This window comes from Colobus angolensis, unplaced genomic scaffold (genome assembly GCF_000951035.1).
Source record: "Colobus angolensis palliatus isolate OR3802 unplaced genomic scaffold, Cang.pa_1.0 Scaffold394, whole genome shotgun sequence".
Taxonomy (NCBI): domain Eukaryota; kingdom Metazoa; phylum Chordata; class Mammalia; order Primates; family Cercopithecidae; genus Colobus; species Colobus angolensis.
In genome coordinates, this window is record NW_012117310.1 from 2,688,833 (window position 1) to 2,700,686 (window position 11,854).

The 11,854-nt window shown below is 33.8% G+C and overlaps 1 protein-coding gene across 2 annotated transcripts in view; it reads left to right on the forward strand.

Annotated features, from left to right (window-relative positions):
* Window positions 1-11,854, forward strand: part of PPP1R9A (protein phosphatase 1, regulatory subunit 9A) — a 398,730-nt gene that overhangs the window by 311,614 nt on the left and 75,262 nt on the right. For both annotated transcript variants that reach the window (XM_011955092.1, XM_011955093.1), the window contains exons 6-7: window positions 5,201-5,336; window positions 10,869-10,934. In XM_011955092.1, coding sequence (XP_011810482.1) covers window positions 5,201-5,336; window positions 10,869-10,934 — 202 coding nt within the window. The remainder of the gene's footprint in view (window positions 1-5,200; window positions 5,337-10,868; window positions 10,935-11,854) is intronic.

The following is an 11,854-nucleotide window of genomic DNA, read 5'->3' on the forward strand; positions in this document are numbered from 1 at the left end:
CTTTCCATCTGGATCATACTTATCAGGATGACATTCTATTATTGCAAACTTGTGCTTTAAATTTACTGGATTACAAAGCTTTAAAGATATGTGGATCTGGGTGCTATAACACTGCTCAAAATAGCTGCCTGAATGAAGAGATATATGTACTTTAACATTACACTTAAAAGTGAGTATATTTCATGAGATGAATTGTCTGTCTTATGTGCAATTATAAATCATTTCTATTTCCTAAGACTGTAGAGTGATTTTGAATACAAAGCAATATTGGACAAATAGTAAATTATGTTAAATTAGATGGCAAATTGAGAAAGTGAAGCTGTGATTTTGAGTAACTGTGCCTTCATGATTTAAAATGCAAGTTTCTTATGCAGTATGGAACGATTCTTATTTCCTCTCAACCTTCTATTATAAATGCATTTATTCTTTTTAATTTTAGCTTCACAAATAATTCTGATTTGGAATTAGCGATCTTTTTTTGAGGATAGGAAGAAATTTGCAAATTATATTAGAGTTTTCATTTGTGATAAATGACTATATAATTTATTATATACTCTTATAATCTAAACTATTTAAAAATAATTTTCTGCTTTTAAATCTCTCACAGGGTCTTTCTTAAGACACTTTCATTCACCTCTGGGAATAGCAACAGTAGTTTCTAATCTTTGGCTAGCAGATAATTTCTAAAATCATCTTTCTTTCTCCCTGAATTGTAGTCTGAGTAGTACTTTTCTTTCAGAGAAAATGAACTTTATTTCTATTAGAAAAATTGTTAAACTAAAAGATCTGACAATTACATTCTCGAATAAGTTTAAAGAATTTATAGCTTAAATGAATTTGAATTCTAATTTACCTTTTACTTTGAGCTTGGCTGCTGTTTTCAATTTATATGCATTTTATACTTTAACTGCTACCCTCGATTTCCTGTCAACTTTGTAGTAAGCGATACTCTCTCAAATGCTACTCTATGGTGCATTTAAATAAAGATAAAAGGTCAATCTAGGCTTTTCTAAAATTACCATTCGAGAATATGAGCTTCTGAATTGCTTTATATTTGTATCATTAGACATAACTTCTGACATTTAAAAATTTACCAAAAATGTAGTGAATTCAAGGTAGTCATTATATGTCTATGGATTCGTTTAGCACGTTAAAGACTTTATATATCTTTAACCGTAAAAAACATAATGTCACTAAATAAAATTATTCTGTGTATCTCTAGGCAAGCTAGAACTCATGTTCTAGAATTCTAGATCAGCAGAACAAAGCGAGGATGTCTACTCTTACACCTTCTTTTTAATATATGTTAGAAGTTTTAGCCAGGACATTAAGGCAATAAATACATAAATAAATAAATAGACAGATAGGAAAGGAAGAAGTAAAATATGTGTTTCTTCATAGTGGATGTGATACTATATATCAAAAGATTCTAGGAAATCTACAAAAAGCTACTAGGATTAATAAATGAGTTTAGCAAGGTTGCAGAATACAAGGCCAGTATTCAAAGATCAATTATATGTCTATACTTTAAAAACAAATAACCAGAAACAGAAATTTAAAAACCAATATCACTTACAATCCAAAGAAAAAAAAACATGAAATACTTAGAGGTAAATTTAACAAATGATTTTTTAAGACCTGTATACTGAAGACCATAGTATATTATTGAGAGAAAGTAAAAATCTGAATGAATACATAGATACACCATGTTCAGGGATCAGACAAGTCAATTTTGCTGAGGTGTCAGTTCTCTACAAATTAATTTAGAATTCAGAGCAATTCTAAATTAAACCCAGTGGGCTTTATTTTAGAAACTGACAAGCTGATTGTAAAATTTATATGGAATTGCAGAGGGAAAACAATTGATACAGAGTTAGAAAACTCACACCACCTAAAGACCTATTATATAGTAATCAGAGGAGTGTGTTATTAGCATATGGTGTTGAAACAATTCATTATCAATTTAGAAATACAAAAGAAAACTCCACCCTTACCACATTATATATGAAAATTAATTTACAAGATATCATTGACCTAATATAAAAGCAAAATATAAACACTTTAAGAAGAAAAATAGGAGAAAATCTTAGCAATCTTAAATCAGGCAGAGGCTTTTTATATAGGAAGCAAAAGCCATCAATTTTTGTTTTTTTTCTTGAGACAGGGTCTTGCTTTGTCACCCAGTCTGGAGGGCATTGGTGCAATCGTGGCTCACTGCAGCCTTGACCTCCTGGGGTCAAGCAGTCCTCCCACTTCAGCCTCTCAAGTAGCTAAAACTACAGCTGCATGCCACCAAACCTGGCTATTTTTTTTTCTAGAGATGGGTCTCATTTTGTTGCTTAGGCTGGTCTTGAAATCCTGGGCTCAAACAGTCCTCCCACCTTGGCCTCCCAAAGTGCTGGGATTACAGGCATGAGCCACCATGTCCAGCATGAATTTTTATAACAACGTGATAAATTAGACTTCTTTGAGAGATACAATTTAAAAAATGAAAAAGCAAGCCACAGACTGGGACAAGTTAATAAATAAATTAAATGCATAAACACATAGATGTATATTGTGTATGTGTTTGTATATGTATATTGAACATACATGGACAAGGATATGTGTCAAGAATATATAAAGGACCAGGTGTGGTGGCTCATGCCTGTAATCCCAGCACTTTGGGGGGCCAAAGTGAGAGGATCACTTGAGGCCAAGAGCTCAAGAACAGCCTGGGCAAAACAATGAGTTGTCATCTCTACAAAACATTATAAAATGAACTTTGCCAGGCATGGGGCATGTGCTTGTTACCTCAGCTACTCAGAAGGCTGAGGCAGGAGGATTGCTTGAACCCAGGAGTTCTAGGATACAGTGAGCTGTGATCATGCCACTGTACTCCAGCATGGGTGACAGAGCAAGACTCTGTTTTAAAAATAAAATACACACACACACGTGTGTGTGTGTGTGTGTGTATTTTTGTCTATAAAGAACAAATATAACTCAATAATAGAAAGACAACCTAATTTTCAGTAATGGATAAAAGAGTTGAAAAGATACTTCGCTGGAGGAGATATGTGAATGGTCAATAGGTACATGAAAAGATCATATGGGCAATGGAAATTAAAACCATCATGAAATACCGCTAGATACCTACTAGAATGGCCAAAATTTTTAAAGACAGTACTACGTGTTGATGAGGATGCAAAGCAACTTCAGCTTTTATGCATTGCTAGTGGGAATATGAAATGATCCTGTTACTTTGAAAAACAATTTGACAATTTCTTTATAAGTTGAATATACATTTACCATATGACTCATCAATTCCATTATTTGTCTAAAGGAAATGAAAATTTATGTTCACATAAAGACTTGTTCACAAATGTTTATAGTAGTAACTTTCTTTATAATATCAACCCAAATACCTATCAGTAGAAAAATAGATAAACCAAATGTGATGTATTCAATACAAATGGAAAACTATTTAGTGATAAAAAGGAGCAAATAACTGAAACTTACATCAACATGGATAAACCTCCAAATCATTGTGGTGAGCCAAACAAGCTAGACACCCTAAAATTCCATTTTTATAGAACTCTGGAAAAGATAAATATAGGCCCAGGATGAAGATGACGTACTGGAAAGGAATATAAGGAAATATTTTGGGTTGATGGAAATGTCCTGTATCTTCATTAATGTGGTAATTACATGTTTATGTATGTATCACAGTTATTGAACTGTACATTTAAAATTCATGTATTTTATTGTGTGTAAATTGTACCTGAATAAAGATGAAAAAGATAGTATTTATAAATTCTATTAATACTTGATTTCCAAAGGAAGATAACGCAAAAGATAAGTGAACACTTAAAGATAATTTCAAAGTAAGTCTTGCTTGAAACTATATAAAAGTATTTATTAAAAGGCAATTAACTACTAACATCCAAGGGTGAAAATTTTGACCTTTAGTGTATTGTGCAGAAAAATTATGGTATATTTCTTTTAAAATTGATCAAAGACAGCAACATACATTAATCAGAGGAAAGCATCAATTAAATATAGAAACAAGATTTAAACAAAGATTCATATTAAAATTATGATAAGTAATACTTAGAAACTGCATCCTGGAGACACATTATTTGTACTTTTAGAAAAACAGAAACATATATATTAGTGTGAAAAGATGTTAAAAATGAATATTAAATTGTTGAGCACAACACATTATATTGACAAGAATATACTGTAAATGACTGTAGCTTGCAATAAGGAAATATCTTTCTTGTTTTTCTCTTTAGACTTTTTTTTACAGGCATTAATATCAACAAATATTTCCTTTCCTCCCTTTATTTATTGGACCATACCCCTTTTCATGCTATCTTTTCCCCCAAAGGAAGTGAATTAATTCGCCACCTCTTATTATAGTTTTTCATTTTAAAAACAAAAAACACTACTTAAGTTTTCCCTTTCTCTTATTTCCAGAGTTATATATTTAGCCACCTAAGTTATGCTTACTTCAAAATGTCTGTTGTTGTTGTTGGTTCAAGACAGAGCCTCTGTCACCCAGGCTGGAGTGCAGTGGCGCAATCTTTGCTCACTGCAGCCTCTGCCTCTCGGGTTCAAATGATTCTCCTGCCTCAGCCTCCAGAGTAGCTGGGATTACGAGTGCACACCACCAAGCCTGGCTAATGTTTGTATTTTTAGTAGAGATGGGATTTTGCCGTTTTGGCCAGGCTGCTGTCAAACTCCTGACCTCAAGTGATCCACCCACCTTGGCCTCCCAAAGTGTTGGGATTACAGGCTTGAGCCACTGCACCTGGCCCTCAAAATGTTTTTGAAGCAATTTTTGTTACAGTTAGGCAAATGCTTCTTGAGTTCAATGGTACAGGAAATTATGAGCTTGCTTCCATTTTGTATGGCATCAAAAATGTGTAAAGTGCTGCAGAATGGGTTACCTATGTTACATCTTCTCTTAAAATGATAATATTTATGGTCCTTTACTTTTTCCTCCTTCTTTTCTTTTATGAGCTGTGTCCCTAAAAATCACTTCAATTGCTCATCTAACCTTTCTTCTCACCCAAGAAAACCATTTTGAAGTACGTAGGTGATATTACTTTCTTGAGGCTTGATGGGCCCTGCTGAGATCAAACCTGCTTATTACTTTTCTTAGCACTCCTTTTTGTTGGAGAGTCTTAAATATTAGTCTTTGTTAACCTTTCCACAGATTTGTTATTGGGCGGGAAAAACCAGGACAAGTGAGTGAGGTTGCCCAGTTGATAAGCCAGACACTGGAACAGGAGAGGCGCCAGAGAGAGCTGCTGGAACAGCACTATGCCCAGTATGATGCCGACGATGACGAGGTCAGTAGTGCTTGCAACGATTATTTTTCCCACATTTTCTAATTCATTAAACTCTCTCTACTGTATAACAGTATGAAACAGTATGACAGGTTTTATGCAGTTTCTTGAGGAAGGTGTGTCCACATTGAACTAAAATTCTACCTTAGAAAAGAGATACTACTAGCATCTGATACACACTTAAGAATCAAGTCATGGTATCCTGTTTACAGTATGAAGACTGTGGACACAAATAAGTCTTATATTTTGCACTATTATAAAGGAAGTCATAGAAACAGAAAAGGATAAAAACACAGAAATGTGAATAATGTCTGTCTTTATTGGTGGAATTGGGCGATTTTTCTCTCTCTGCTTTATATTTTTTCAGTCTTCTCCAAATGTTCTACTATAGTATGTAATGCTTTTCCAAAAAATTGGTAAACACACCCATACACAAACAAATATCCATAGAAAAGTACTAAAGATTGCTGAGTGTTTCCAGTGTCTTTTTCCCCCAGGAAGAGAAAGTTCTTTGGATCTGCTCACTATGATTTGTGCTAACATAATGCAGAACAAAGCTTTCCACTAGCACATGTTCCATAGGGTAGATACATGTTGGAATAATTTTACATCCTGCTTTCTGTAAAAGATCAAGTAAATGAATAGAAGCTAACCCCCAAGTGAAAACAGCTCTCCAGAACCCTTGTGTGCTGTAATATAATACAGATGCTGGTCTGTTTCTAATGTCATTGCCAAATGTACATTGATATAACGGGACAACATGCTTTATTATAAACACGTTTAAACATGCATATGTTTCATATTGGCATGTCAAAAGATCCATCAACAATTTAATTGTAGTATTGTGTACTCCATATACTAGTATATATTCAGATAAAATAAATATTTTTCATTCCAGCTGATATAACCACAGTGAAACTTCATATATTCAACCCCTTCTTTTCTGAATATATGATTTTTCAGAATTTTGCTTTCTAGCCAGGATATAGAGATTAATAAACAGACATTCATCTATTTTCACATATTTTTAATCTGAGATGTTTTAATCCCAATGTATATTAAGATCTCGTGAATATGTGGTATAATGAGGATATATTCTCTACTTTTTATAGTAGAAAACTAGAGGTGGTATATCTGTTAACTTTTGATCAAAGAATAATACACTAGAAATCCTTTAAGTGAATGAATTAGACTCTTAGAACTTGATTTAATTTATTTTCTTGATGAGTCCATTTGAAAGGCAAGTATATTTTCATTACACTGAGATATTTTGCATGAAAAATGTTCTCTTGAATTTTCTAACTAAAAAAGGGATTTCCTCAAATATTTTCAACTTGTATCTTACTTGGTTTTCAGTTGTCTACATTAGTAGTTTGTATTTTATCAGAGACACCAATTTGCTTTGACTGCAAGCTTTTTCTGAGATTGTAGAATCATTTTCTGCAGGTTTGATTTTTGCATCCTCACTGTGCTAGGATTTTTGGTCTTAGGTTCAGGGGAGTACAGTGACATCAAGTGGTGGAAGGGGACGTGGCCAGGCTTTCTAGTCTGTGTGCCTTGGTGTCTTTGGCCTGAAAGCACAGAGATTGGGCTAGATCACAAAATTCCTTCCAGCTTCTAATATTCCATGAATATGAAATAAGCAATCAAGTCTAACAAGCAGAGGGGGCAAACAAGATAGTCACATTTTTAAGGCACTCCAAGTAAAACATTTAGATCACAGACCACACATTTTCTGCAGTTATTTTGAGGCACTGATCGCATTCATTACCAAAACTTGATATAAGATTTAGCTTTTTTTTTTTTTTAGACACAGGATCTTGCTCTGTCACCCAGGCTGGAGTGCTGTGTTGCAAGCATAGCTCAATATATCCTCAAGCTCCTGGGCTCAAGCCAACCTCCTGCCTTGCCTCAGCCTCCTGAGTAGCTGGGACTATAGGCACACAGAACCACATCCTGCTAATGAAAAAAAAATTTTTTTTTTATAGATGAGATCTCACTTATGTTATCCAGGCCTGTCTTGAACTCCTGGCCTCAAGCAATCCTCCTGCCTCAGCCTTCCAAAGTGCTAGGATTACAGATGTGAGCCACCCCACCTGGCCCAGATTTTTCTTTAACTTGATAATTTGAATAGATGGAAAAAGAATATTTTTTACATGACATTTATACTTAGGAATGTATCACATCTTAAATGGCAGATTGCTTATAGATTTTTGTTTGTTTGCCTGTTTTTGTAAAGTAATCAGTGTTGTCACCTGAGCAGATATTGTCAGGGGCAAGGAAATTAAGTAAATATTTAGTGGCAGGCACTTTGCAAGGTGTCTTTCCTACATGATCTCATTTAATCTTTGATGCAGCCAGAAGAGATTTTCTTTTTTTTCCTAGAAATGCAGCAACTGAGGTTTCTTCTAGTGGTGCGTCCAGTAGCTGGCAGAGTTGGAACTGGAATAAGGTCTTGCTGGCTCCAAAGCCTGGACTCTTTGCAACACACTGTGCTGTTTTTCAGTAGAATATACAGAACACTCCTGCTATATTCAGGCAGACACAGAATAACTGGGTAACAAAAGACGTTAAGAGAGTTACTGTTTGGGGTGCTAGAGTTCAGGTTCTATGATTCTTTGTTCTGTATTTCTAGTAATAGGGAAATCAAGTCTTTGGATAATTATTTTACTCTATCCAACAGTCGGTAAGAATCATCTTCATAGAGTTTAAAGGGAAGAATAATTGAGTACTCAATTTTTTTAATTAGTTTAGCTTTGAGTTAAACTGTTTTTTCTTTCTGCAAGTTGTAGAAGTAAAAACAAGGTGATTGCTGTTACTCCAAGTAACTCACTTTATGGAAAAATGTCAAAGAGAATTTTCCTTTGCATCTCTCTCTCATCCTCCTCTGTGACTTGGGTTTTTTCCCTTTTTTGTATGTTACACACTGCCTCACCAAAACATGCCCAGATAAAACCAACTGTTAATTTTTGTTACATAGGAGAGATGAAAGCTGTACAAATAGTGAAAATCCACTCCAGTATTAAAACTTCAAATTATTTGATTCAAATTCTTTTTTTCTAATGCTAAAAAATATTATTTATTTATTTATTTATTTATTTATTTATTTATTTATTTATTGAGACGGAGTCTCGCGCTGTTGCCCAGGCTGGAGTGCAGTGGCCGGATCTCAGCTCAATGCAAGCTCCGCCTCCCGGGTGTACGCCATTCTCCTGCCTCAGCCTCCAGAGTAGCTGGGACTACAGGCACCCGCCACCTCGCCCGGCTAGTTTTTTGCATTTTTTTTAGTAGAGACAGGGTTTCACCGTGTTAGCCGGGATGGTCTCCATCTCCTGACCTCGTGATCCGCCCGTCTCGGCCTCCCAAAGTGCTGGGATTACAGGCTTGAGCCACCGCGCCCGGCCTAGAAAATATTATTAAATTGATTGATTTGAGTGCTTTTTCCCCATTTTCTGTGTACTCCCTGTCTTCCTTTGTGAATGAAGAATAAAATGCCCAAGAGGCATAAAGGAAATGAGAACATATATTGAATATCTAATGAATAAATGCTCCTTGAATAATTGAGTTAATTTCATATATAATCCAACAATTTATTGATTGATATATCTTTGTTAAAATAAGCCCTGGATGTGTGTAATCAGTCACTTGTTTTTTTACTTTTATGATTTATAGAATCATCTTGTGATTTCCAAGTTAGAGTTATTTTTATTTGACAGTATCCCTTGTGACATTCCCTGCACCAGTAAGGAAAACCTCCAGTTAGATACAGAGCAACCAAGTTCATCCAACTGATTTCCAGAGCTAGCTCTTAGATCAGCATTTTCTGCTGAAGGATAGATAGCTTCTGTTTTTCATCAAATCATCCAGTTGATTGTAACCTGGAACTTGTCACATTGACAGAGGGTATTTGCTTGCTTGCATTCACTACATGGAAAACATCACAATGGGAGAAATAGCTCCTGAAATTATAAACCTACAGTGGAGCTCTAAGAACTATATTGAGGAAGATTACCTTACAATATATAATAGCGTATGCTTAGACATATCTGTTTCAATGCTCTAGGAAATTATAAGTCATACTCTAGTAGAATTTAAGCTATATAGGTAATTTTCAAACTATTTAAATTTCTGCTTTTTCTGTTTTTTCTTCCTCTACATCTTTAGAAGGGTTTAAAATAAGCAAACAGCCAATTTTATTTTAATTTGCATCCCTGTTTTTGTTTACTCTCTGTTAAACATTCTGATTTTAAAAAAATGTTAAAATGGCTCTGCTTAAAAGCTATAGAATAAAAAGGAGGATCCTATTTAAGAAGAGGAAGATGAATATCTGAACAATTGAAAAATTTTAAACGTATATCTGAATATATCTGTGATTCATGATTTCATTTCTGTTTAATAGAAGTATTGATCACTTGGGTTTTTTTCTTTATTTCTCTTTCCTTTCTAACAATCTGAAAGGTTGCCATGGAGGATTTCAATAAATCCCTCAGACAGGCAGCACTATTTTATGACACTTAGGGGGTATGATAAATTTTTCAGCTAGAATTTAACTTTTTAATTACATTTACTCTCTTGTCATACTCCACCACTATCAGTGTGTAGCCTTTTAGTAGTGAGATGATGTAATTATGGTATATATTTTGTGTAGCATGTATATATTATGAGTATTTTTTATTTAAGAGCATTGTGCAGTTTGAAGTGCTGCAGGCTTAGAGGAAATACAGTATGAACTGGTGCTATATTCCATTTCTGAATTAGAAAACAGGTATGATCATTGAAATTAAAATAAAGTATTGCACTGTAAAAATTATGATTATTTGGCTTCCTTAAATATTCTTTTAAGATATAATATTTATTACATTGTAAAGTCTTAGCTATAGATAGCATTTCAAAGTCTCCTTAGGCAGTAGTTCATAAGAAGGTTAATCATCACTCCAGAAACTGAAGCCCCTTCTAAAATATAATTTAATCTTTCTTTCATAATTTGTTTTCCTTACTGGAAATTAATATCATTATAAGAATGTTATAGCAACATTATTTTTTAGAATCTTTTAAAGTATTAAATACAGTTTAGAGTAGCTGCCCACATGGCTGTGATTTTTTATTGCTTGTGTTGACATGTAATAATTAGGGGCAAAAATATAATGGAAGCTTTGGTTTGTATAAGTATTAAAAGGTATACAAGAATATATTTATGTTATAAAAAGTGTTAGAGGGATAATATTAAATTTGACTCATACTGTTTGCCATTCCTAGTTGGAAACAGCTTGTGTGTATAAACAAGAGATTGCAGTTATTATGGTTGGCCTTTTAATCACGTGAATACAATAATGTAAATAGACTTTATACTGTGTAATACTGAGAAACTAAGAGTAGGGGCATTTTTTACCAACATGCAGCAATATTATCTTAGTACTTAACACTGTGTATCACAGTAAGCACTGGGACTCAGTGTTTTTCTATCCTTTATCATTTGGCTTTTCTCTTTGCGGTGGGGGTTAAGCCTTCTTTAATATTTTTTGTCAACCATTTTAGAACACTGTGGCTGAATTGCAAGGAATGTCTGGCAACTGCAATAACAATAACAACTATTTTCTTAAGGTTTGTTTTTTGGTTGAAAGTAATGCTTACCTGTGCTTTCCTGCTTCATATGTAAAATTAAATATTCTTTGTGTCTTATTAACTATCTGTATGTTCTGAAGAACTTCTCTAGAGTGATGTGTTTTGTGCATTGAATAATAGTTTGAAAATAATCATTAAAAAAACATTTAATTCTGAAACATAGCATATATTTTAGGTATAGCTTCTGCAATTTAGACTCATTTCTTAATATTTAGCCATGGATATTTTTAACCCCTAACACTTTAAATATCTTGTGATTCAAATTAAAGGGAAAAAACAAATGTCCAACAGCAGGTCTGTATGATGTTTGTACAGTAATCATGTACGTAGTGATTTATACTGTCTGTAAATCCAGTACTTTTTAAGAAACTAATCTTTTGATACAAAATTCTTTATTTTTCAAAACACTAGATACATATATCTTTAAATTATAGTAGTATTTAGTTGCACGATTTATATGGTAGACATATCAAAATATCTAAAATGATACTATACTTTAAATAATAAAATAATTCTCATTATGTTTAGTTGCTGTTAATATAAATAGAGGTGCTTAAAAATGGAGGTTGAGTGTATGTAAAAGGCAGGCTGATTAATGGCAATTAGAGGAGCCTGAAGAATAAAAGAAATATATTTAACAGCCTGTTCACAGACTCCAATTTGGTCTAATCTCTAAAATCATTAAATTTAATTACATCCTTTGGTTTATGATCCCCAAATCTATAGCAATGGTCATTGTCACTGAGGCCCAGAATCACAAGGTGCTTGGAAAACATTCTGTTTAAGACTCTATCCATATCTGCTCTGGCCTAAGTAGTGTATACACACGCTTCACACACACACCACACACGCACCACACATGCCCACACACACACCACACACCACACTCACACCACACA